General features: G+C 41.3%; 3 protein-coding genes across 3 annotated transcripts; 1 reads left to right on the plus strand and 2 right to left on the minus strand.

Annotated features, from left to right (window-relative positions):
- Positions 1 to 249: 249 nt before the first annotated feature.
- Positions 250 to 8,651, minus strand: rgs7bpa (regulator of G protein signaling 7 binding protein a). The gene is made up of 6 exons (XM_071483398.1): positions 7,543 to 8,651; positions 6,271 to 6,437; positions 2,706 to 2,836; positions 2,129 to 2,273; positions 1,532 to 1,602; positions 250 to 1,310 (listed from the first exon to the last, which is right to left on the minus strand). Exons 1-6 carry the CDS (start codon positions 7,690 to 7,692, stop codon positions 1,219 to 1,221), a joined length of 756 nt encoding a protein of 251 aa, XP_071339499.1. The 5' UTR covers positions 7,693 to 8,651; the 3' UTR covers positions 250 to 1,218.
- Positions 8,652 to 9,495: 844 nt separating this feature from the next.
- rnf180a (ring finger protein 180a) lies at positions 9,496 to 18,192 on the minus strand. The gene is made up of 4 exons (XM_071483397.1): positions 16,779 to 18,192; positions 13,040 to 13,277; positions 11,872 to 11,997; positions 9,496 to 11,080 (listed from the first exon to the last, which is right to left on the minus strand). The coding sequence occupies exons 1-4, from the start codon at positions 17,838 to 17,840 to the stop codon at positions 10,875 to 10,877; spliced, it is 1,632 nt and encodes a 543-aa protein (XP_071339498.1). The 5' UTR covers positions 17,841 to 18,192; the 3' UTR covers positions 9,496 to 10,874.
- A 2,451-nt stretch (positions 18,193 to 20,643) lies between these two features.
- On the plus strand, positions 20,644 to 22,528 carry htr1aa (5-hydroxytryptamine (serotonin) receptor 1A a). The gene has a single exon (XM_071483399.1). It carries the CDS (start codon positions 20,835 to 20,837, stop codon positions 22,113 to 22,115), a length of 1,281 nt encoding a protein of 426 aa, XP_071339500.1. The 5' UTR covers positions 20,644 to 20,834; the 3' UTR covers positions 22,116 to 22,528.
- Positions 22,529 to 26,761: the final 4,233 nt, after the last annotated feature.

Raw genomic sequence — 26,761 nt, forward strand, 5'->3', positions numbered from 1 at the left:
GCAGAACAATGTTGGAATGTGTGCTCCCAAAATGCAAATGATTACATATTACTGATCACCTCATCTGCAATCCGTCACATCACCAGATTACCTAAAGAGCCATCAATCCATTACATTAATTCAGTTTGACTCACACTTGGATTTCTTGCAGCCTCCAAACAGCAGGCCAAGTTTGTCTTATGGTGGTTTGTCTCCACCCAATGGAAATTTTAGGAGCCTACATGTAAAAGAATCAAAGCGACACATTGATTAGTTTCAATAACAAAAGTTTTATTAACAATGTAAAATGACCTATATCAGCTATGACTATTGTACCTTCACCGTGCCCTAAACATTGATCACTATCATTAATAAGCAACACCCATGCTGTCTGCCCTCTGTCTGCACTGATTGCCTCAGACAGTGAGAGACCCTCCCTGCTCATGCCAACCGACAGATTCTTTCCTAACCAACTCCAACTTTGAAAATATTTCAGAGAGCATTGCGTAAAGAGTATGTGTATATACAAGTCTAATGTCTTAATTTATAGATAGATTATGTGTGCAAAGAAGTTTTTTATTTTTGAGTATTGTATCATATATTCCATTTCGAAGCTGGAAAGTTAAAGTTGGGTACAGGTTCTTGGTTTATGGAAGACTAAATTAAGTACATTAAGAAGAAAAAACAGCAAGAAACAGAAAACAGAGACTGTAATACACAACAAACTTACTCTGCACAGACCTGTCATCTCAGCTTAGACAGACGAAGGTATAGCTTTATCTTTGCAAGTGCCATCCTCAAATATTTGGATTGGCGTCTATTTATAAGTTATCACATTGTTTCTGACAAAAACTGACGATTAAATTCCCTTTTTTAAAACATGAATCTTCACTTCATTCACTCAGATTTGTGTAAGCGTTTGAACATAGACATTATTTCAAATGACCTCTCATTCTCTTTTACATTGGACAGGCAGATATCTGACTTTACCAAAACAAGGGAAAATCTGTTGCAAAATATCTTAAAATATATGTTCATGACTTTTGTTTTCATTACACTGCAGTTACAATTCTTCTTTGTATTACAAAATAAAATTATAAAATGGGCAGCCTTTAAAAAAAAGAGAAAGGGACAATTTATTTGAAAATGGCAGTAATAGATTGGTGGGAGACACAAGTGGTGAAGGACAGTGGGTAATGGTGTCTTTGTTGCCGCCTCCTACCCACGAAGGCGGGGCCCTTAGCTGGTTACCAGGCAACAGAGCCCAAAGAACCGCCTCTTCCTCTGTCGGACCAGTGGGTAGGGAGTCAGGTTCAGCAAACTGCTGTCATCTGGGCACAAGAACACACAGACATCACTGCCAAGTCAGGCATTTTTGCTAGTTGTAGCTCTGAAACAGTGTTTTTTCAAGCCACAATCGATCTTTATCCTAATGAATCTTCTATACTTTTTGACTATTAAATATTTGTCAGTGATCTATAGGGTAGAGGTGTATGTGGAGATATGTGTGTAAGAGAGTGAAGGTAAAGAAAGTATTCGCCTTCTATCTTACCTTGGTTCTTCAATGGTAAAGGCATTGTCTCCCTGAGTTTACTGAGAAGGTTCTTCATCTCCCTCATATCTCTGCAATAACAAAAAGAAGGCCTTTTTGTAGTTTCCCTACAGCTGCTATCAGATTGTACAGTTTCACACACACACACACACACACACATACAAAACAGACAAATTATACTGCAGCCTCCCAAATTTTGAAAAAGAAAAATTTAATATTTGATTCTGTAGTTTTATAAAAATGTTCAAAAGAATTATAAAAAACAATCAATTGGTTTTGCAATTATATCTTCCTAAAAACTAATCTTTAACAAATCCATCTTTACATGTATGAACTAGTACAACTATTTTTAAAGTGTTTTGACATATATGTATATTAATGCTATAATGCAACATGTTAATGCACCCTGTGATCTTTTCAGACTTGCAAAGTATCAGTATAATGTTACAAAAATTGAGGGACTTACTTGCATACTTTGCATTATGTTTCCGAACACATTGTGCTTTGGCAAACAAAGATGAACAAATGCAAATAACACAACTCACACATGAAATGACAGAACAACACACACTGGAGCACATTTTTTTGTCCACTTACTTTTCGATGTTTTCTATGTCATTGGCCACCAACCAGCAGAGCTGAGGACAGTCAGTGGGGGAGGAAGAGGTGTCCTCCAGGATGGGGATGTCTGAGCTCTCCTCTGTCTTAGTGTCGACCCCAGGAGGGCCACAGGAATCCTTACCTAAGCAGGCAGAGAGTAGCGAGTCTTAAACATGCGTTGCCTTAAAATCCATTGAAACACAAGGAAAAAGAGGGGTGAAACAAACAAAACAAGAGGTGTTCTAAAATTATTTATCAGATCAAATGATCATTGCAAACCTCATTAAACATGTACATAGTACTGGTTTATATTTGCTCACATAAATTCAGGTTTGTTGATCAGGCTGCTCGTGGCATTATAAGAATGATGAATTCATCCATTTAAACTGTTGTGATTGTCTCTTGGTTGTTTCTTTTAAATTAATTAAAATCAAAACAGAGACACAAAGCATGCTGTGTGTAAATTAGCACACATGCATATGCTCACACCTACACACACAAAGATACACGCACAAACTCTACAGGGAAGCTAGTTTAAAGCTATAGTTGCGATGAGGCTTCTTCATGTAATAACCTTTCCTGTGGAGCTGCAGGGAGCCCAGCAAGCAGACAGATTTGAGCATCTCAGTGATGTACATCTCCAGACAGCATTGCAGCTGGATGAAGAGCCTACAGATCTCAGGGTGGATCTCCCCGTCCTCTGGCCTGAAATAACACATAGTGGGTACAATGCAAGGTTACTGGAACTCAAAGGACTCTTGAAACAATGACCAAAATCATGGATACAAATTAAAATTACACTTTTTTTTTTTTGTGATTCAGAAGGGGGAAAATTCATAGATTCTTTGTGTCTCTCCTTAAATATTGTACCACAGGTGATCTCCATTATTTGACAATTCCTTGACTGACAACAATTTACTATGTAGGCCTAAAGATATAGTGGAGTAATGGCGTCCTGAGAAAACTCGGTCCTTCCTATGTTTAAACACACAGGGACCGCCCACATGCGAGATGGCACAGTGCAGTTTGCAGCATTCAGGTGAGAGCAACCTTCCAGAATTTCCTTCACTGAAGAAACCACATTTAAGACTAAAAGGCCTCTGGCAATTTAAGAGACAAGACCAGAGCACAGGCGGACTGGCCATGAGGACTAGCAGCTCAAATCCCAGTCACTGGTAGACCATCAAAATATCCCAAAAATGTTTTTAAGTTTTTTTGTCAGTGTCCCAGCAGATACAAGGCTGAGTTTCTTTCCCAGTCCAACCGTGGAGCCAATGCTGATCTGCCTTTACTGTGGTGGAGAGCCCTGAAAGGAGGGAAGGGGGGGTTATGGCCAAATGGAGCCCTGAGGTGTGCCTGACAAAGCATTTGTTTTGATCTGAGATTCTGGTGGTCGCGTGCAACATCTAGTGGCAGTGACAATTGTTTACAGAACCTTTGATTGGTGAGATGATTTTGCCCTGTTTAGGGAAGTAATTGTGGTTTAAGTCGCCAAAGCGTGATTGCAATATGTGTTGAAGGAATATGATCACTTAACATATCATATCATTAACAGCCAACCACAACTGTCACTAAGATGCTTTTACTTTGAAATATCTCTATAAATAAGAGGAACAGCCCTGATAATACTGACAGTTTTGCCTGCTTTTGTTTACATTAATATGATCAACAAGCTGAATAACTACAAATCCTTAAAATAGCTAACATCAGCTATGTAAAAGAGGTTTTAAACTCAAATATACAGAAAAAGTTTAGTGTGCATTAATGATGAGTGCATAAGAGTGATCTGCTTCTTTAAACTTGTTTCTGCTGCTTTCTATTAAGAGCTAATAAGGTTGAAATTGTTCCTCGCTTTCTCTTGATTATGATACATTGTGCGAGCAGTGTGTCCATATTTTTAGTTTGTTAAACTGTCTGAAAATATATAAATAAAATGCATTGAGGTAGTTCAAACATAAAAAACTCAAAAATCACTAGCTTTTATGAGACACTGCAGTAGCTCCATAACCACATAAATCTGGTGTTCAAGGGGGAAACTACAGCAGGTGATATTCAGTGGGTGTGATATCGCATGGGAAAGTGACAGCAATGAAAGGTGTGAAACTTGCACCTGGTACAAATATTTCTCACACAAATCCTGCTGTTGCTTTCTCTCCTCTTCCAACAGCAAGCTTCTCCTTCCCATCCTTGTTTTGTCACAGTGCTGCCTTCTACAGTACTGTTGCTAAAGCACAGCTGTCATCAATGCTATCCTGCTTATCAGCTTTCCTCTAGCACATTGGAGAGGCCCCGCATCACTCAAACCATTCAGACACACCGGCTTTATTTGATTAAAGGGGAATGATCTGTGCTGTCTAATTCAAGCTCTGTGTCTCTAGTAGCGGAGACAGACATCGAAAAGGCCTGTAGAGCTTTTAGAGAAGGAGGAGAGTGTGCTGGTGATGATTATGACAGTGATGTTGATGCTGATATCAGTGGGAACTTAGAGTTCTCGCTCAAGCTGCTGCACCGTCTCTATTGCTCTTTCAGCAGCAGCAACAGCAGAAAATTCAAGCATAGGGCCATAATGGATAGTACTAGTTGTCTTGAAGGGACAGGTATGAATACCTCTAGTTGTGTAATTACAAGCCGTATATTGGAAAAAGAGTAGTGCAGAGCATAGAGCTGCTGCACAGTAAACTGCAGTTTCTCCAAAGACTTAAATAAGATGCCATAAAAGCCTTGTTATAAAAAGCAACTGAGATGTCCCTGTTCATCGGATGTTGTATGATTCATTCCCCCTCATGACAGGAAACATACAGTAGACATATTTAATGGCTAAACATGAGCGTGTCACACACATGCAGTTCAAAGCCTCTATCCATTAAATGGAAAGGTTTTGTCATGCATGTGACATACGGTGAAGGATATGCATTTTTAAATCACTGTACGATATAGCAAGTGGGTTAATTATTGAGCCCGGAAATAGGTTACAGAGCAGAGCAGAGCTCATCCTAATATATTTTAAACTCATCTTTATATAAATGACTAGTGAGAGAACATTAAATGATTTCCCAGGTCTCCAGCAAATTGTTTAAATATGCCATTTATAATGAGGAATATGGGCTATAGCTAGAGTAAACCTGAGGCTGTTATTGTTCCAACAGAGCTTGGGCTTTGGCACGCAACTTGCACTGCAGACATCCTCCAAATCTCTCTCTCCACTGGCTTCAGTCTGTCCAATTGTTATTTAAGTAAGTTTGAGGGTGCCAAGTCAGCTGGCATCTTAGCCTCACTGAGGACCTTCAAATCGCAAGCCTCACTTTGCCCTTCTTTCAAATCGGCACCAATGTGGAGGAGATGTGCTCAAAGAAGAGTGTGTTGGACGGAACAAGTCAACAGACATTGCTTCACAAATCTATAACCAAAAACATTAATTTTAAACAAAGCACTAATGAGCAATCAGTTTCTACATGAAAACTTCACATCTTAACACTTTGCATCGACTAATTTTGCATGGAATACTTTCCTATTGATTAGAGAAAAATGAAAAGATTCAGATTCTTCTCAGCATTCTGCACACTAAAAAACAATGACATCCACTATTGCTGCAGTGTTGAATTATGCTAGTATCTAAATGTTCGAATACCCACAACAGAGACACAACCCACAAAATGCACACACACCCACATACAGAGCAACTCTCACAATACATTAAAAGCAACAATCCAAAAGTCGTTGGCTCCACATTATTGACACTATTATCTCAGATATCCATATGCATTCCACCTCCATTCCACTTCATGCATTAATGCTTTAGGACCAGCTAATGGGAAGTGGTCAGTTAGGCCGCAGTAAGTTGTTGTGATTGCTTCCTGGTAAGGCAGCCCCCCCCCCCAAACCCCCCACCACCACCACCTCCACTGCCACCACTCAGCAGTTTCACACTAATGGAGCAGACACTTGGATGATTTCTTTGAAGTGCAGAGGAGCAGGCTTAAGTTTACATGTTCCTAAAACGGGGATGCTTATGCAAATCAGAAATGTACTTTGGTAAAATTAGCTCCTTTACAACTCCAGGCGCAGCAGTGTTCCAGAGCGGGCCCAGCTGGTGCGGGTTTACACTTTCAGCACCATGGACAGAGTCTGTGCCAACTCACCCCGATATCAAGGAGAGACTGTGGTGTGCCGCTCTCGCCATTTCGCAGCCTTTAGTTCGGGTCTTCAGCATTTCGGCCCGTAAAGACGGGCAGTCGACTGTGATTTCGCCGATGGAGATGACCAGCTCACGGTACAAAGCCACAAGTGTATTGAATTCTTGGACGATCTGTTTTACAAAGATGATAAAAAAAACACACAAAAATACGTTATTCCCCTGACAACCTCGTCAAGTAAACACCATACAAATACAACTTTTGCATGACTATGGTTTCCGTTTCTGGTCGGCGCAGGGGAATAGCCTTTATATTGACTTGTCAGCCAACAAGAAACTGCTGAGCAGCACTATATCCAGCTTTACAATTATTTCTTTCTTTATGTTTTCCCACACAAGGGACCAATAATCTGCTTGCGCAACTGCACTGAGGTATACTTCTTTATAAGTAGTATTTCAAAAATTGCAGCCTTGCACATATGCGGTCACAAAAGCCCATTGATGTCTGAAAGAAACGTGTTATTTAGCAAAAACGAGAAGCATTGCCATCAAATTGCCAGTCCGCAAAGTCAAAGTGCATGGTGAATGAACTGATTTATTATTGGCGCGGAGGTGAAGGGAGCGGGGTGGGGGGGTGGGGGGGGGTGGGGGGGGGGCGGTGATGTCCCATTATGCAAACTTTGGTTGTTTGCACAGCCTCAGATCTTGAGCTCTGGGCACAAACATTTCGTTCATTCTTCTGCATAGAATCCTGCTGGATCTACTCCTGTAGCCTATACGAACAGCGAGCCTCCATGTCTCCATGACGTTCACTGATGTATGAAAGGGTGAAGCACATATGATCATTCCTGCCAGCATCTGTCAAAACACAGGACATCTGTGCCATGATCACGAACATCCCCCCCCCCCCCCCCCCCACTCGTAGATAATCTTGTAATTCAGGCAATTTTTAAATCTTGACTAAATCACAAGCAGCTTTCCACACTCCAAATGCAAATCACACAGTCAATCTGCACACCGAGATGATCTGTTTGGCTTCACTGCCGACAAAGCAATGCAAATGTATATAGCTATTTTTAGGCTCCCAGACCGAGTTTTTTTTTTTTTTTTTTTTTAAATCTTATTTTATTTTTTATTTTTTGCAGCTACTAACAGCTGGCGCCTGTGCACCCTGCATTCATGGGATAGCCGAGCGTCCTAGAACAAAGAAAGGTCGGGATAAAAACACAGCGCTCCTTCTCAGAGGCACCATGCAGGCATTGACGTGTCGCAAACCTACCATTCTGCAGTCGGCCACGGCGCGCTGGGCTTTGCGGGTACTCTCGGTGCTCTCCCTCCTTTGTGGGTCTCGGTAAGGAGGCTTGCCGATCTGGAAGATGTTCCCGGCGGATCTGGGGCGGTTTTTGCGCCCATTCGATGCAGAACTCATGCATACACATCCACTAATAAAACAGCCCTAATACAGAACGGTTTGGTCTTATTCCCTTCACCCCCCCCCAAAAAAAAAAACAAAAAACTCCACCACTTTCTCTCTTTATGCCTCGCAACCCTGCACCTTGCCGTTCACCTTATTCTCTACTCCGTTTACGCTCAATTCACCTTCGCCAACTACTGGCTGGGCTGAACCTCGGTGATTGTTGTTGCTCCGTCCACCTCTCACGGTCTTCTCCTCTCTACTGTGGGAGAGGGAGCGAGTGTTTTCCCAGACGAGCCGGAGAGCGCAGGAGAAGTACCGGATGAGCGCCTGCGACTCCTCTCCGCATAGCCTCGACTGCAACGGGGCGCAAGTCACCTTCACTCCAGCAGCACACGGTGCACAGTGAAGACTTCACACCCAACCCGGAGTCCAGCTAGCTGAGGTGTCTCCTCTGACGCACCGATGTCGGAAGGAGGCGATTGCATTCACGTATATTTTCCAAATGCAACCATTTTTTATGATTGCGCGTTTCCATGAAGCACGAGTGGGACTGGCGATAACGATCTTTCCTTATAGCGGCACAACCTCCTCACAAACGCTGCCAACGTCCCCGCTGACGATTTCACCGCGCACAGTCGACACTTTAAGTCTATGTGCCGTATCTGAACGTTCAAAAAAAAAAAAAAAGGGAAAAAAAAAAACAAACAAAAAAAAAAAACTTAACTCCCGGTGTCGAGGTCTCAGTCCCAGTTCCTGTTTCTTCGAGGGTTTCCAGCTGGTCGGCCGGGCCTGTCTCTAACCTTGGAGAGCCAGAAGAAGACGAACAGTTGCTACAGGCCTGACGTGGCTCTGTGGCTGGAAACACAGCGCGCACCCAAAGGACGGAATACTAATAGGGCCCATCAAGTCAGGCCCCCGCCCTGGGCTGTATATGAGCTCCTAAACGCCTGAAATCCAGGCCACTGACTACTGATGAGTTAAACTTCAGCGATACACCACTGTTCAAGATGACCCTACTGGAAGCATCTACTATGCCATATTTATAATACTTTTACGCAGGGAGTGGGAGTGTGTGTGTGTGTGTGTGTGTGTGTGTGGCATGTGGTAGATATTCTGAATACATTAAGAGTCCATTTCAGTGTATGGTGGGTGCGCTTTCTGAACCTGCATTACTATTTAATTGTGACCGCAAAGGAAGGCTTTAACAATCCATCTGTGTATATGCTTTACACATACAGTCACAGACACATAGCCTACAGCAGCACTCACACTCAGTGTGGCACAGGAAAAATGGAAAAATGTTTCTGTTTGACTTTGGTATTGACCTCCCTCAAGAGATGGTACTGATATCAATCTCCTGATTCCTTAATAAGTCAGTCGATTCTTCTTAAATGGCTTTTACTCCAATACTGTATGTTCATACCATACAATCAAGTTAATAGAGTTAGAGTTAAATGCTTCTGCCTTAGTAAGTTGCCAAATGAAAGTCCAAACTCTTCTGCTGGGGCCTTGGACATCTCATCATTGAAACTCCAGAAAAGGCCAGAGTCCAGTCCTTGTCCAGGGGTAACAAGAGCCTGTGTTTTCCATAGAGTAAGTCCAATTATTATATCCATAGGACTGCTTTATGTCCTGCACAGGCTCTGTGCTAGCTTTGGGTATTTCCCAACCACAGGGGAGTTTTCATAGGCAGAGGTCATTCCACCATGGGCAGCACACCTAACGCGTTCACACACACTCTGTACACACGGCAACACATTTCATACCATATTTAAACAAAGGAAAGAAATGTAAATAAGAGAAAGCAAAAATAACTGATTGTTGTATTTTTATTAATAATTTATAAACCATTTGATAATAACTATGTTAAAATGATAAATAATTTACAACAGGTGCATTATATCAGAAAATATTTAAAATATATAATCTGTAAATTATGCAAATTATTATCTTACTTGTGATATATTATTCCCAAGTGTTTAAAGATGATTATTGTTTATAATAAGGTTACCATCATTATCAACTAATGGGTCATAGATGACTTCATTACCAGAAATGGTAATCACTTATAAATTACAAAGTTATTTAAAAGCCGCATCTACATACCTGCATGTATGTGTTTCTATGTAAACTTTATTTTCTATAAAACTCTGTGACTCAGTCAAACGAAACATTTACTTCCTCCAGGAGGTGCTTAGGAATGAACATGAAACAAAATTCATTCTCACTGGAAAAAAGTACTTTATGGTATAATTCAAGTGCCAATTAAAACCTTTTAGTTGCAACAGTTTTAGTTCCAAGGATATGGTGTATGGTGTGGGAAATTGGAATACAAAAGTTCATAAAACCATAAACATATGGTGCAAACCCATGTCAAAGAGCAAATTATTCATTTAATTAAGTTTTCTGATGTCACATTAATATGAAAATCCACCGTGAAAAGTGCTCACTCACGTTATTCCTTTGTTTTTTAGTTTTACTGTGGTTTAGTTAGTATTATCTTTATTAGAAGATGATTTACATTACAGTATTATCATGGAAATATTCAGTAACTGTGTTACTACTGAAATGTTGTCAAGTCAGATTTTGAAAATTATGGTTGAATGTTTAAAATAATTCAGTATCATTATATTTTATACCTCAAAATGAGGTATGTTTTGTATTAGCAAAATTGAAGAAAAACTGAGTAAGAGTAAATTGGATTTTGCCATTGAAATTGTTAGTCAATAAAATTTTTCATAATGAATATATCATCGAAAGTAATCTGACTTGGAGTAAACCAGTTGGCTGTGCTCCTAATCAAAATGTTAAGTGCTAATAGACCGCAATGGGATTATATTGGTAAAGTAAAGCATTCAAACTTAGAAGCTGTTATATTAACTCCCATCCATAAGGAGCAGGAAATGTTGTGCAAACCACATTACATCTGCAACATGTGGAGACAGAGAACAGAGAACAATGAATTTCCAAATGTCGCTTTACACCATTTCCCCATTTCAATCATTTATTAATGAGAGGCAAACTGTTTTCCTGCCACCACGCCATCCCACCTGCCTGAAAGTCACTCACTGGCCTCTCATTAGACTCTACAGCTCAGGTTCCCCCTGTATGTGCTTCCCTGGCCTTTGCTTCATCTTAAATTACTTTACCCTCATCCTTGAGTGTCTTCAGCCTCTCCTCTTTCTGTGTTGCTGTCAAAACGAAGGGAAGAAGAGGTAGCAAAGGAAGCAGAATATGAAGAAGCCAATAACCCAGTTGACGGAGTAAATGTAGATGATGACCATGTCCATGTCAAAGCGCCAGCCTCGAGAGTCATCCTCAAAGTCCATAGCGTCCAGACGGTAGCCTCCTCCATGGGGGAACTGGCGTCTAGCAATGGGACTGGACTGCCTCTGAAAGCCTGGTTTGGGTGAAACAAATGAGGCATCTCATCTGGTTTTTCAATTAAAATGACACCTCACCCAAAATTTAGGAAAGTCGACTGTAAAACATTTCTACTGTAGTTTTCTTTTTAATGTACTTTACCATGGATTCAGATATTGGCAACATTTTCACAGTGAAAAAAAGTATACTTTTAAGGAAGGTCATGTGCTCAGTAACATTACAGGTTTCTTAATAACAGGAAGAGGAGTTATTACACATTTTTTTTAAGGCTGTTTCTGATTTTTTTTCTCCCAAGTAAATATCATAAAATGTGATTCGCATTCTTCACTGGAATTACATGCTCGGCCCTGTAGAAAAGACTGTAAAACAACATGCAGGTCATTTTTTTTTATGTATCGGGTGGGTGCAATTCTGCTGAGAGAACCTGGACTCATGACCTCAGCGTTTTGGCAAAACGTCAAACAAAAATATTTCAATCCACTCCCGCAACATTATCAACTTTTCCACTGCCCATCTGTATTTTCAAGTATGGCTTTATGCAGATCCTCCATGTTGTGGTACTGCCTCCCTCAAATCTGTGAAGCTCAGTTTAAGTATAATACAATGAGTCATTTCTTCTGTATTCTTTTTTGTGTTCTTGACTATTTGGAGTATGTGATACAGATTTTGGATATTCTATTTATTTAACTAATGGTACAATATCTGTAGTTGTAGGTAAGACACCAATTTTGGGGGATGGTAGATCACTGCTTAATCTGGTTAACTGATCTGAGGGAGTTTCCATGTATGGGGGAATTAAAAACTTGCCTCCAAAGATGCGGAAGAGTTTTCTGCAGCTCGGGAGAGGCCACTTTGCACAACTTGCTTTCTGAAAATTCTGTTTCCGGGAGAGGTATTCCTTTGGGAAGAATGTTCTTGCTGTCTGGTTCAGCTCTTTATGAAAGAGAAAGAGACAAAAATAATATTATCAAAAGCGAACATCTTATTCACACCTCCACTTCCTGATAGCTTGGATAGATAATGTTTGATTTATTCAATATATTCAAAATAAAAAAGCAGCAGACGCAGCATCACTACTAGACTCCCTCATTTTCTCCTCGTTCTGTTTCTGTGTGACCTTGGCTTTGGTAATCAACACAAGAATCTCATCTACAATCTGTGCCACCTAATCACTAACAAGAGTCCTTAGTGTGTCTGCAGTCCTCATGACCACGGCCACTCTGCCTTTTTAATGGCCACAGCAAGGTCCCTGCCGCTCACTTTCTCCTACATGCGTCTAGAAGTAGGCCAACACGCCTCAGAGAACTTCATTACTTATTCATAGATTTGTCCAAATCAGACTATGTCCTATGTAATCAGCGTGCAGTGATTATGAGGCTACATAAAATATGAATGCCAGTGTACAGCACGTAGGTGCAAAAACACATATTATTACAGTATACTGTGTAACATTGTTGTATAAAGGCACTACATACAGCATTAGGGTTTGATTTTCATCTGTCCTGGTCATATTGCGATATATCTTCCAGCGATAGTTGGAGCATTTCTATCAAAAAGCAGTAAATAAAAGTGTTCAGATTGTTTTGATTTTGTCTTCACTGTGTGGGTGACTCATCTGGTCAGAGCTGAACTAAAGGTCTACTCTGCTCCCTATGGGACAGCTGCAGCTGGGCCCTCTGAACACTCTGCAGCTTAGATGTCATCTGTGTAACAACCAAACATAAGAATACATATATAGCTGTACATAAACATGTAATTCTGTATCTTTACCATCATTACAATTATATGAATGCACTGTTACTGAGTCATGATGATGGTATTTTAAAATACACATTTTACTGGCATTTTTAAAATGCGTTTTTATCTACCTCATATTTTTCAATCCAGAATACTGAACAGAGTCATAAGTAGAGATGTGACAAGTATTTGAAATCACGTGTTTAGGACAGCAAGTGCTTTTTGCCCATTAGCTCACCCTTCTGGAAGAAGACATGTGTGATGGTTGTTCTGCAGAGGGGGCAGGGGGTGTTGGTGGGGCTGTTCTTAGCCAGCGTCCTCAGACAGGGTTCACAGAAGATGTGGTTGCAGGGGTGGCACATGTAAGGGCTGAAGTACACATCCAAACACACAGCGCAGATGTAACCTTCTCTGTCCCTGGAGCTCACGTCCTCATCATCCTCACTGCTGCTGCTGGATGGGTTTCCTGTTGAACTCTGAGTGTGGAGGGAAGGCAGAGGGAGGGAAGGGAGTTTTAAAAAACAAAGGATCAAATGGATTGTTGAAGGTTGTTAGATATACAGTAGCAGGACCCTTATATGTTTGTGTGCAAACATATAGCTTCTTGCAGGACTGCAGAACCAATGCTCATGCAGATAAATATTTATGTGCATACATTCAAACATACAAATGTAGTTCTGATATAACGCTTGTTTTTTTTTTTCAAATGAAAAAGAGCAAAAAAATTCCATGAGATTTTTACTTGAACTTCTTTTTTTTCTAATCTTTATCACAAAATTCAATTTAATTTATTGTCATTCCACCACATTGTGCACGCAAAGGAACAAGACTGATTACTTGGATCCCAGCACAGTAAGATATGAAAAAAATAAATAAATTCTGAAATCATCATGGGAAACCAGCTTTTCAGACAGATAGATTAAAAACTGAATATGTTGCTTTGTTTAGAGTGACAGAAAAAAGGAGAGAACATTCCAGAGAGCTGATCCTTCATATATACAGGTATTATCACTACAAGATGTGCTTGCACCAGATTGTAATAAACATATCTGAAAAATGTCTTTTGTGGTCCTCTTGAGATTCCATCTTTAACACACTGGATTTGATGAGTGTAAACGTCTTTAACAACTACCTGTCCAGCATAATAATATGTATGAGGACACCAGGGTGTCAGGTGTGAGTTCAGCAGAGTGTCATGTCTACCTACATTTTCTCACATCTTACTGTACAGCATAAACATAGAGAGAGCACTGAGGTTGGCCTTAATTCAAACATTCGCTTCACAGAAAACAGAGCATTGGTGTATATAAGGATATTGTTGTTCTTGGGCAATCTATTGTAGGTTTTCCATAGGGCGCAGTATGAGTCATGCATACACACTTGTGTAAGATAAGAAACTGGCCATGATGCAAAAGGCCAGTTCTTTGCTATTTTAATGTAGTTAACATCCTTTTATTTCATACAGCACAATACATCTGCCACCCCCACTCTTCAAATCCCTCTCTTCTCCTCAGCAGTCAGATTGCCCTCCATCCCAAGTACCTCTGCACCTAACTCCACATCCCAACTAAAACTCATATGAGAGGATGTACCAAAACCCCTTCTGAGAACAGTATCTGGGGACCCTCTTGTCCCCCGAATCACCCTCAGACCTGTGTCAGCAGACCGCCAGGGAATGGTGACTGAAGCACCAGTCTTGAGAAAGCCTGGGGCTGAATCCAGAGTAATTACCGCTTTCTCACCCAGGGGGAGCTCCAGGGACTTCCTCATTGCACCAGCCCTGCCTCCCAAGGTGTGTCATTAACACAGAGGAGAGAACACAGAGCTCACAGCTCCCAAGTAATCATGAGCACTGAGGCTCTCCCCTGGAAACAACACGCATACTAACATGGCAGCTTTGTCAAGGTTGCAATGGTAAATGTGTCCATAAATAAATACCTACATCTATATCACACAGAAATAATTCTTTGACTACTAAACAACTAAATTTTTGCTTCAGCTATTAGAGCAGCTGCATAAAGTATCTGAACAAACCAACACTAATTTCCTCTTCCTCACGCAGGATGAAAACCACTTCCTGTGGGAAACTGGATGACAATAACACCTGCTCTGACCTTTGGCGTGCTGTATATTGCATGAAAAATGTACCACAGGACATTGTACTCAGGAGTAGAGTTACAAGCAGAGAGCCTCAAACCAAGTAGGAAAAGACACATGGATGCTGTAACAATTTAGTAGCGGAGATAAATAACTACAACATTGTACTTAGTCAAACAAACTGTGAAATACGTATCGAAAATCTAAACCAGGCTTTGTGACCAGAGAGTTGAAGAGCGAAAAAATATGAGAAGGTGAATCTGTCAGTAGCAGTGCCAGGCGCTACACTGTTGCTCTGAGCTGCTCCCAACTGGAAATGAATGTAACAGTGCAAGTGCAAAGTTGGATAAAACTGAGAAAAGATGATAAACGAGCAAGCAAGCTCAGTCAATTTGCCCTGAATAAATCAAAGTTTACAGGAATAGTTAAATGGCAAAATGCACCCATTCCCTTTTTATCTTAGAGTTAGGTGAGCAAATCAATACCACTGTTTGTATGTGTGTAAACTATGGAGATAGGGCTTTGCCACCATTAGCATAGCTTAGCATAAAGACTGGCATCAGGTGGAAGCAGCTAGCCTGGCTTTCGACAAAGTTCAACTATAAATGGCTACCAGCATCATTAAAGCTGACTAACTAACATGTCAAATCTTGTTTAGTTACTTAAACAAACCAGACTATGACAATGACTGGCTGATGACATTCTGGGGTTTTGCTTTATTTTCTGTGGTTGCCGAGAAGTTACAGCACATAACTCCCAGTAAAACCACAACTTACGTTACGTGCTTTACATTCCTGTTTGTGTACCCATCTTTTTTTTTTTTAAATCATAAAAAAACACACAAAGGAAAAAAAACACCAGATGTAACGTGTTCATTAGTGAGCTTTAGATGTGATGATAGGATAGGATTTTTGAACTTTGAAGAGAGCCAAGCCAACACACAAACAAAAAAACTTCACTAGCTGATACTGAACTCATCTATGGTGGATGATGCAGTTGCATAATGAGAGAGATTAAAATACGAAACTTGAGTTTCCTACATTTGGCTCTTGACCCTTAATTTACAATTGTGATAATTATGGGGCAAGTTTGGAAAGATTTAAAAACAATTCATGCGATTTCCTCATGGTGGCATCTGTTCTCTCCCACAGTAATAATCCACCACATAATAATAGACACAATAATATCTGCTATAGCCAGATGGTATGTGTATTGTGTATCTACATCGTGGTTGAACATTAACACGCCAACCTCAATGAGGGAGAGAGGGGAATATCATAACTATAAACAATATAATCAGCAGGGGGACACAGAATTAGAAAATGGATATTCTCAGTTTCAAAGCAACAATTCTATTCAGTTTTCTCTAATACAGCAGTTAGAATAATTTCAATCCACCAACGTGACTGCAGATCTGCTGCAGCCAATCAAAACAGAATCTGCTCTTTTGTCTGCTTGGTTTTGAAGGGCTCTCTGCCCAAGCCTCATCATGCAACTAATTCAGATGTAACCCCACTTTAAACCACACAGACAATGGCTATTGAGATGAGCTGGGCGCTGATAGGGCTGTCGAGAGTCAGAGTCTAGATGAAATGAACACACACAGAAACATACACAAATACACATATAGCCACACACTGACAAAAATATACAAAAAAACCCCATAATATACAGTTAAAATTAGTGCGACACAGCAATATTTGAATCAGGTTTTTGTTTTCATATCTGTTGTACACACACTCACACACACAGCTTTTACTTTCTGCATTCTTCTTTCATCTTAAAATGTAAATAGACCTTTAAGACCTTTGAAATATTTGGTAAAAGAGCACTTGCATACCCACTGTCATACTAAAGGCTCTGTTCATTGTGTCATTCACCTGTCTGCTCTCCTGCAGTTGACTCTGTCTCCACCTCTCCCTTCTCCTTTGCCTCCTCCTCAGACACTTAATCCTGTTCTTCTCTCTTTTACTCATCCTCTTCTCCCCGAGAGAAACACAGGGCAGCACCACTGCCGGTGTCATGGTTTGACTCATCACCTCCATCACACCACTGCCTTCTTCTTCGCCATCTTCCACTTCATCCTCTTCTTCTTCTTCTTCTTCTTCTTCTTCCTCCGCCTCCTCCTCTTCCTCTTCTCCTAACTCTAAGCTGGTGAGAGATGGGATGTGTGTCTGAGTGTCATGGCTTTGTGATGCACGTCCAGTTGCCGCCCCTGTTCTCACCTCCACCCAGAATGGATCCAGCTCTCTGGATGAACTAAACGGATAATGGTGCAGGTCTCCTGCGGCCGTCCTGGATGAAAGTCTCTGAGGTGACAGATGTGTGGATCTGGACTGGATGGGAGGCAGAGGGAGAGAAGAAGACATGGACCTCATTGCAGGCCGAGGGGAATGGGCATTTAAATTGGTGGTGTTGGTGCGGGAGCAACCAATCCTGTGAGGTCTACAACATGCGTGCCCTCTCAAGTTATTTGATCCTTCTCCAACTTCCAAAGCAGTGTTTAACTGGATGTCAGAATTACTGCTAGACAAACTTTCAGTGCTTCCTCTTCCCTCTCCTTCCTTGGCTCCATCTTCACGTGACTCAGTTCTTCCAGTGTTTCTCTGCCTTTGTTTTCTTCTTTCCTTGCCTCCTACATGTTCAACATTATGTCTTTCCTCATCCCTTTCTTCATTTCCCTCTCTCCATCTTCCTCTGTTATCCTCGCTGCAGGTCTTTCTGTGGGCTTTCCTCCCTGGCAGGGCAGGTCTCACCAGATGGTCCACATTGCTTGACCTTCCCTCTCCAGCTGGATCTCCATTCCTCTGTCTGGGTCTCACTTCCTTGAAGCACGGAGTATAAGTCTCGCTGTTACTGTTTTCTTCACTGGCATCCTCAGTTCCATGACCTCCAACTCTGCTTGAGACATTTACACCAGAAGCTCCCAAATGGGAGCTCATGACGGCGCTTTCAAGCCCCTCAGTCACCGGCAGACCGTATCTGACGCAACTTCAAAACAGCTAGCTTGGTCTTTCCCCTGTCATCCTTCCTTCAGTCTTGTTTCTGCTTCATGCTTCCTCTGGATGTATAGAGATTAGCTCTTTTTTTAAGAGTAAGAGGGACTGTTCCAGGACAGAGGAGGTGAGCAGTGTAGCCATCTGGCCTGGCCTATCCTGCCCCTGTTAGCCCCCTGGGACATTCCACACTGTTGACAAAGACAAAGTCCCTCTGGTGAGCCCCATCACAATAGGTGCACTGTTCATGGCCTCACTATTGTCCTGTGTGACCTATAGAAAACACATCGCTATGCAACCACTGAACACACAAAAATAACGTGAAAAAGCCAGAGCCACCTTTTTTCCCTCCCTCACCATAGTGTCAGCTTTTTTCCACTCTCTGGTTGATAAGCAGAGCGGAGTGAGTAGATGTGGTTGTTTGTTCGTGTGTGTCTGTGCGTGTATCTGTGCATGTAGATGTCACAGATAATCTCATTCTTCAGACTCCTCCTTTATTTTTCTTTCTACTAGCGCGTTGGTGTACTTGCACCTAAGAAACTTCTAGACCCTGAGAAAATCTAAATGTTCTCGATGAAAAATGTCAGCATAACCTGTTCGACGGCACTTTTTTTCCCCTCCAAGAGGCTGGTTTGTTGTTTCTAAATAGAGAATCTACGGGTGAATATTCTTTATCAGAATAAAAAAAGAACAGTAGGGAAAAAAGTGTGACATTCAAGATTATTAAGGGTTGGTTTATATTAGGTTAGATTAAGGTGATGTTAACATGGGATTTGCTAAATTCTGTGATTTATGTTGGGGGCTCAAGTGTTTAAAGGCATCACCATAGCTATAGAGTAATTTTTTGATGGGTTGGATGTCCACAAGTCCAAAATTCTGATTACTGTAATGTCTAATTGTTTCGAGGGAGAATGATAGGGATAGGTACTTTGCATTACTTTGTTCGGCTTGGTCTTTGATAAAATGTGAATGTCCAGCCCAATTTAAACAGACACTATGTACACATACCTAGAAAATGTTCATAGCAAATTACAAGATAGCCCATTCTAAGGCGTAATCTGTGATCTGTAGTTTATTGCTGGTCTCTTTGTCCACTACAGCCAGCAAAGGCTAGATGACCAACAAGACAAAGTGGGCCCTCTGCCCAGGAGCCCCAAAAGCCCTAGATCAGTTTTCTATAATTTAGTTAATTGCTCATTTGGAATTTGAACCACTACCATTACTACAAAATTAACTAAGGCAGACTTTGGAGCATGACCTTACATTATTACTGTATTTTCTGGCTCTGTCCGGAGAAGTCCTGTGGTCACATGGTACATATTCCTATATATTGTGGTGATACATCACAACTGGGACACAACATAAATTTTTCCCAAGGGGCCTCCAGGTTCATCCAGCCATACAGACAGCAAACTTTATTGTAGTGCAAACAAACAGACTGTCCAAGGTTGTAGCTATTGACTTGTATACTTATAGGCAGCAGCAGCTTAGCTGGATTTTATTCACCACTCTGTTCACAAATGGAAATTAAAATTAAAACATAACTTTACAGCTCAATAGTTCTCTTTTCTGTTCTCCCTTTTTACAATTGTTAATTTAATGATTTTAGATCCAGGCTTTTAATTTTAGCATTTTTTATTTTACAGTTCTCCGGTTTAAATTTGAGTTCAATTATTCTCCATACTCTGCCCTCGGATTAACAGAACCCTCCACCTCTCCCCCTTTGCCCCAAATGTGCATTTGTTTTTCCTCACTAGCTGTTTTCTGACTTCCAGCTGACATTCTCAGTTGGCTCAAACATACACGAACACGTAGCAAAAGTAATAATTGCCCCCTAACATCCCTGCTCTCTCTCTCTCACACACACGCACACAGAAACTGTGTCTAGTCTTTTCTACCATCTCACGATTTCCCTCGGCAGCCCAACCCCTCATCCATCCTTTCCTCACCCAGTATCTTACCTCAGTCTAAACACTAAGGACTGAAAAGTGTCTCTTATTTGCTGCAGTACCCGCTGTGGACAGCAGATGGCAGCAGCCTTCCTCTCTGCACTGTTGTGGCGCTGTCCCTGGTCCTGAAGCTGCGTTTCGCTCTCAGTGCTCTGGATTCAGGCTGTCACCTGTCTCTCCATCCCGCTCCTAAATACAGAGTTGCGAAATTACATCTGTACTTGTTTCTCAGATCCTCTTTTAGCTCGTTTACCTAATGTAAAACGCATCTTTCAAATTAGGTTAGATTAAACGACAAGTTCATTTTAAGTGATAAAAGATTAAGATAGGTCTATTTCTCCGGTTAACATGACCACTTTGAGGAGCCCGCCGACAGATGCGCCTTTTTTCTATCTTGCTATTTTTTGTAATGAATTGGTTTATAATCGTTAGTCCTGGCTGACACCGCACCTTTAAGGTTGTAAACTAAAAAAAAAGTTATCCACAAAGTGCTATACTAAGTTATTCCATGGTGTAAAATAGAGGAGATGGAGAGGGAAAGGAGAGCCCTGCACCCTGATCGGCTGTCTGCAGTGAAAAACGGAGCAACACGCAGAGCAGGGGCACAGAACTCCAGGGCGACCTCCTCACGGTCTGACGTACCCAAAGCTGCTGGTATAAATGAATTCACGGCGTCACCAAGCTCAGATGATTCGCAGTACCAGTGAGCGCACCCGGCTGTCAACACTCACGGGCTAAAACACGCACAACATCTCCCTCTCTCTCTCTCACACACACACACACACACACTCACAAACACGCCTGCGTCATGCGTCCCGAGAGCGACGGCACGAACTCGGTAACTCCGATGGACCCCGGTAAAACGCCCAGCAGCAGCAGCAGCAGCAGCAGTTTGAGGGGCTGACTGGGTCCTGTTTGTCTGTCCAGTAGCGTGTCCCCCACCCCCCCACCCCCTACTGCTCTGGGAAAAAGTTGCGAGTGTGGTGACAAAATGGATATTATAACAACAAGCAGCAACGGCAGCAACGCGACCAACGGCTACCCTCACGGGGTGGACGTGGTTACCGACTGGGACGGGGGTGAGAATGGCACCGGCTCTGGGTCTCTGCCTGATCTGGAGCTGAGCTATCAGATTATCACCTCTCTGCTCCTGGGGTCCCTCATCCTCTGCTCCATATTTGGCAACGCGTGCGTCGTGGCAGCCATCGCCCTGGAGAGATCTCTCCAGAATGTGGCGAACTATCTGATCGGATCCCTGGCTGTGACAGACCTCATGGTGTCAGTGCTGGTTCTTCCAATGGCTGCCCTCTACCAGGTTTTGAACAAGTGGACACTGGGACAAGAGATCTGTGATTTATTCATCTCCCTGGATGTATTGTGTTGCACATCATCCATCCTGCATCTGTGCGCAATTGCCTTGGACAGGTACTGGGCCATAACAGATCCCATTGACTATGTAAATAAACGGACACCAAGGCGAGCTGCGCTCTTGATTAGTGTGACTTGGCTTGTTGGTTTCTCCATCTCTATTCCGCCTATGTTAGGCTGGAGAAGTGCCGAAGACAGGGCGAACCCCGACGCCTGCATCATCAGCCAGGACCCGGGCTACACCATCTACTCCACATTTGGGGCTTTTTACATCCCCCTCATCCTCATGTTGGTCCTATACGGGCGAATATTCAGGGCTGCTCGGTTTCGGATTCGAAAGACGGTCAAGAAAACCGAGAAAAAAAAAGTGTCAGAAAAGTGCATGACAGTGTCTCCGGCCATCTTCCACAAGAAAACCAACGGGGAGGCCGTGGGCAAAGGCTGGAAGCGCAGCGACGAGTCTAAACACAGCTCTCCGTGCGTAAACGGCGCGGTGAGGCATGGAGAGGAGGGCGAGTCACTGGAGATCATAGAAGTTATCAGCAACTCAAAGACACATCTGCCTCTGCCCAACACCCCTCAGTCCTCGCAGGGCCAAGAAAACATGAATGAAAAGAACTCGGGGGCGAAGAGAAAGATCGCGCTGGCCAGAGAACGCAAAACGGTGAAAACGCTGGGGATAATCATGGGAACTTTCATCTTGTGCTGGCTGCCCTTTTTCATCGTGGCACTGGTGCTGCCTTTCTGTGCAGAGAGCTGCTACATGCCCGAGTGGCTGGGCGCAGTCATAAACTGGCTGGGCTACTCCAACTCTCTCCTCAACCCCATCATATATGCCTACTTCAACAAAGACTTCCAAAGTGCTTTCAAGAAGATTATAAAATGCAAATTCCACAGACCGTAACCACACACAGCGAAAACATTTGTTTACTTGAATGTGGAGTAAATAAACGGACCGTATGGAACTGCAAAAAAAAGTAATACACAGACTTTCATTCAGGGACAGTCTCTCTTCGGTATGTGTGTTGAGGACCGTGTAAAAAAATTAAAAAAAAAAAAAAAGAAAGAAAATCGCGGGTCACTGGCCGCTGTGAAATGAGACAAGACAGGAACTTTCGCTCTTAATGTATAAGCTCATGTTTATTCAGTGTTGTAGCTACGGTATATAGCCTATACGCGACGGCAGCCATTGTTGTATTGCCATGCAAGACGTGTCTTGTGCTGATTCCATGCATTTTATCATGAGACACGCAGGGTTTGCGTCCAACATCATGAGCTTTGTAGCCACTGAAACAATAAAAGCAATCAAAGTTTGTCCTTAAGGAATATGAGTCCATTTTTATTTAGACAAGAGACAGTAATGAGCCAAGAGGACATTCGGGGCCTACTATGACAGATCACAGTTTCACTTGGGACCTGTCTCGTCATACATCTTCATATAGATCATGAGGAATTAATAATTTACTGTGTTGTTGAGAAAACAAAGCAGCCTGCAATTTATCAATCAATGTGACAGCGCACACTGATGATGATGATGGGGGGAGGTGATCAGGTTATCAGTGCATGGTGCATTTGAGGTATTGCATTGAACAAACCCCACTGTCTATCCATCAGATCCATCACAAAGTCGAAAGCAAGAAGAGATGGGCAATTTGTTTGAAAACGGGGACATGGAGGCTGGTATTGCATTTCTGAGATGTCCCCCCCCCCACCATCCCTTCTATCTATTTATGACTCCCAGATTGTTCTTTGTGTGTGTGTTTGTGTGTGTGTGTGAGAGAGAGTAAGACAGATAGGAACAACAACAGACTGTGAAAGAAGGATTACTCCAAACATTTTTTTTGTCTGTATTAGATTATTGTACAGTACCATCCTCCATACAGGCTTTAATGTGCATTAAGTGTTTAGAGGACAGCTTGTTACATCATTAACATCAAGAAAAATCAGTGCTAAATTTAGTAAACACATAATAGCACATAATGTATAGAGGGTTGCACAGAAAAATAGGCCACATAATACAAAGAGTTGCAGGAAACCTCCTCACTGTATAAGTGCTCTTATCTATCAAAGAAATCCCGGACACAAATCCACTTACACTTGATAAAAAGATAAAGACTGTCAGACATTAAAAGGGGAAGGAGGAAAACAACTTTCAGGAAGAAGGCCCAGCGAGGCCTGCACGCTTCACAAGATGGGTGGCTATTTGGCTCGTTGTCATGGCAACTCATCAAGCCCAACGCATCAGGCCAGTCAGAGGGGCCGGCTGAGCACAGAAACTAACACGTGAGACACAGTGGGTTTAGAGATGCCACCTGTGGCATACAAACATGTTCTGGTGAGGTAGTGTCACACACAGGGTGCATGTATGTCACAGAAAACACAAATAACTGCTTGTCTGCTGTTTCATAATTAGTCCATGGCAGCAGCACTGTACATATAGGGCTAAGCATTCATAAGCAATATATAAACCATTAAAATGATTTATAACACAGTACAATGTAGTTGCAGTTAAATTTGTCAACAACTGTGACTCCTCCTGTGCACCATCTGTAACAGTTAGTTATTAATCACTGATTGGTAACACAGTATAACACGTATGTCATTGCACATGTAAAGAAATCCTCAACGTATGTTATGAGTCATCTATCAACACGCAGGTTTAAAACGGTTTGACTCAAGACTCATGAAGACATGTTGAGCTTGAAGTTTCAGTTTAGTTTGAAAAAAAAAAAAAAGAAATAACTCAAGGTTCACTTACTGGATTTTTTCTGGCCATATTTCAGCCATATCTTTTGGTCAGCTGTGATGGGGAATGAAAAAAGTTTTTATCAATCAATTGATCATCAATAAAAATATAAACTCACTTAATTAGTGAATACAATAAAATACATTCATCATTATATTATAATTTTTTTTTAATCATTAATGTAAAGTCCTACCTAATATGACTACAATGACATTATACCAAATCATATCATAGTGATGCTGATATCTCAGTATTTACAGTAACTGTCTGCACTAGAGCAGAAACGATGAGTCAATTATCTGATAGTCGATCAACAGAAGAATTAATCAGCAACTATTGTGATAATTAAAAACTTCCCATTTTCTCAAGTGAGATGTTTTAATGTCTTTCTCTGGGAGTGCTGATCAGGTAAAAACAATGACTTTAAATCACATTTCATATTTTCTGACCAAAAAATACACATTATGCCCTTAGCAATGTGCATTTATAATAGCGCAATGACTGTACATTGTTTTCTTGTGTAATGTTAATAATAAACTAATACAGGCCTTCATACAAACCACAACCAGCATTTTTAGTTACAGAACCTTGACCTTCACCAAAATCAAATTCAAGTTCAAAAAAGGCACAGGAGGTCATGAAAAGTTTAAAGCTGCAGATAGATAAAATTGAGCTGGAAGAAGGAAGTCATAAAAAAACCCTCTATTTCTCCATGGGTGCCACGTGTTTTCTTTCTCCATCTGATCACTTTTTCTCTGTGGGGCATTAGTGTGACATCAATGCCATCAAAATGCTTTTGGGAAAATTAATCTCATACCTGTGACCTGTAGGTCAAGTTTGGGGCTTACGATGAGCTCAGAGAGGCCCATAGAGAATGTGATGTGAGCTGCTGAGCGGGGTAGAGTATATTTCTCAACTGTGAGTCAGACTGTCTGTTAAGACTGTTAAAATCATTATATTTTGGTCCTGATATATGGGATTACAAAGTAGCTGCCCTAGTTTGAACTATGTCGTATTATCAAAGGTTTGGATTGTAAAACTGCATTAATCCCACTCATTCTGAGACTCTCATATATAGTATCGGTACATGGACGCAGTGTGATGATGCAGGAGATTTTCCTTCAACCCAACATGAGAGGAGAGGAGAGGAGGATTATATAAAATGGTACTACTAACATGGGGATTACAGGGTTTACTGCACATGTACCACTGCACTCTGGCCTAAAACTGGAGGAAAACTGTATCAGATTCCGCCAGTATATCGATGGGTTGGTACATGTCCTATAGAAGCATTCTAGTGTGGATGAACAGTAGGTTAAAGAACAGCCAAGTACAAAAGCAGAGCTCTTGTTTCAACACTTTTTTTCATACACTCAAAAGTGGCGTCTACCTCCTCATCTAACAACACAGGAGATATTAAAACATTTACAGATGTGATGTTGCATAGAAAACTAATACAAGAAATAACAGATGTTGTTACAAAGGCAACACTGTTCATTTTAAAAGTGACATTTAATTTGGCTTCATAATTATTTTCACTGCGATTGACTCTACCAATCAATATCAAAACAACAGCTGCCACCTGAAAATGTGGCATGTGGTTAAATGTCACTACTGATATTGTGGCTTTCATTTGAATGTTAGCTCTCTAAAAAGTGATGTGCTTCACTTACCATTTCAGAAATTCAGGGAACCTAAAGGAAAATAATCATAGGAAGCATCTACTGTAGAATGACCACGAGTTAAAACTAATATTTATATTCCATTTCAAAATTAGCATCACTAATCAAAATGGGCCAACTGACAAACTCAAGCCTGTCATAGTGAAAGGGCTCAAAGGGAAGTCTCAAAATAAAACTACGAATCTAGGCTGCTTTCAAAGGACGAATGATTGCTTTGGTGATATTTTCATAAATGACGAGAATAGTCTAAAAATATTTATTCAAATAAGGATTTCTTTCCGACATTGATGATAAAGCATACTTTAATACATTTTTATTCCTGGTCTAAAAGTGAACATTCTGCGGTAAATAAGGGTAAATATTTAAACTATTTCAAGGGACGTCCCAACAGCAGAATAAACCATAAATGCGTCAAGCTGAATGTTTAAGACTGTATCTGGTACCATCCACCATGATGTGTTTTTCTAGGTGCATGTTGGTGGCCCAAACCTTTTTTTTGTTCCATTAAAAGCACATGCAGGACACATTTACAGAAGCTCTGTGATGCTAGCAAAGGGCACTCACATAAATGTGCAGACATTCATGTAGTTTTTTAAATGTTCAGTTTGGTTACGTGATTGTCATTTGTTCAGTTTATATAATGTATGACTTTACAAAAATCAATCTCAAACACCCTTTCTCCTTAAACTACTTTGATTTAAGCAAGTTTGTTCTTTTGAAAATGATCCTATAAAATACAGAACGTGGAAGAAATGTTAATCTATTCTAGTCTGTTCTGATGGTCCTTTCTTTGGGCACTGTGCACAATACTGTTAAGTGTTAACTTCAGGGTCGTTTTAGTCTGTCAGAGTTTTTTTTCAAGGATCTCACAGCCCACGGCCTGTCACACGCTGGAGGCTCTCTCTCTCTCTCTCTCTCCATCCATGTCTGAGAGAGAGCGAGGAAGGAAAGACCACCGGAAAACTCCTTCTGACGTTGTGAAATGATGCTTTAGCACAATTTCAGATATGAGTTTTTTTGTTTTTGTTTTTTTTTTTCTAAAGAGGTTACTTTTCCTCATTTAGAAAAGCATGCATCATTTCTGCTTTACAATATAGTTGATGGATAAGACTGCCTCTTTTT

The sequence above is a fragment of the Trachinotus anak genome, unplaced genomic scaffold (genome assembly GCF_046630095.1).
Source record: "Trachinotus anak isolate AG129_WGS33_773 ecotype Australia unplaced genomic scaffold, CSIRO_AGI_Tana_v1 ptg000008l, whole genome shotgun sequence".
NCBI lineage: Eukaryota > Metazoa > Chordata > Actinopteri > Carangiformes > Carangidae > Trachinotus > Trachinotus anak.

What these genes read in the sequence shown, in the direction of transcription:
- rgs7bpa (XM_071483398.1), bottom strand. Translation starts at nt 7,692, where the DNA reads ATGAGTTCTGCATCGAATGGGCGCAAAAACCGCCCCAGATCCGCCGGG. An exon ending in AGTCTCTCCTTGATATCGGG is followed by an intron (nt 2,837 to 6,270) that starts GTGAGTTGGCAC and finishes GTGTTATTTCAG; the next exon opens with GCCAGAGGACGGGGAGATCC. An exon ending in GACATAGAAAACATCGAAAA is followed by an intron (nt 1,603 to 2,128) that starts GTAAGTGGACAA and finishes TTGTTATTGCAG; the next exon opens with AGATATGAGGGAGATGAAGA.
- rnf180a (XM_071483397.1), bottom strand. Translation starts at nt 17,840, where the DNA reads ATGAGCTCCCATTTGGGAGCTTCTGGTGTAAATGTCTCAAGCAGAGTT. An exon ending in AACTGCAGGAGAGCAGACAG is followed by an intron (nt 13,278 to 16,778) that starts GTGAATGACACA and finishes CTCCACACTCAG; the next exon opens with AGTTCAACAGGAAACCCATC. An exon ending in ACATGTCTTCTTCCAGAAGG is followed by an intron (nt 11,998 to 13,039) that starts GTGAGCTAATGG and finishes TCTTTCATAAAG; the next exon opens with AGCTGAACCAGACAGCAAGA.
- htr1aa (XM_071483399.1), top strand. Translation starts at nt 20,835, where the DNA reads ATGGATATTATAACAACAAGCAGCAACGGCAGCAACGCGACCAACGGC.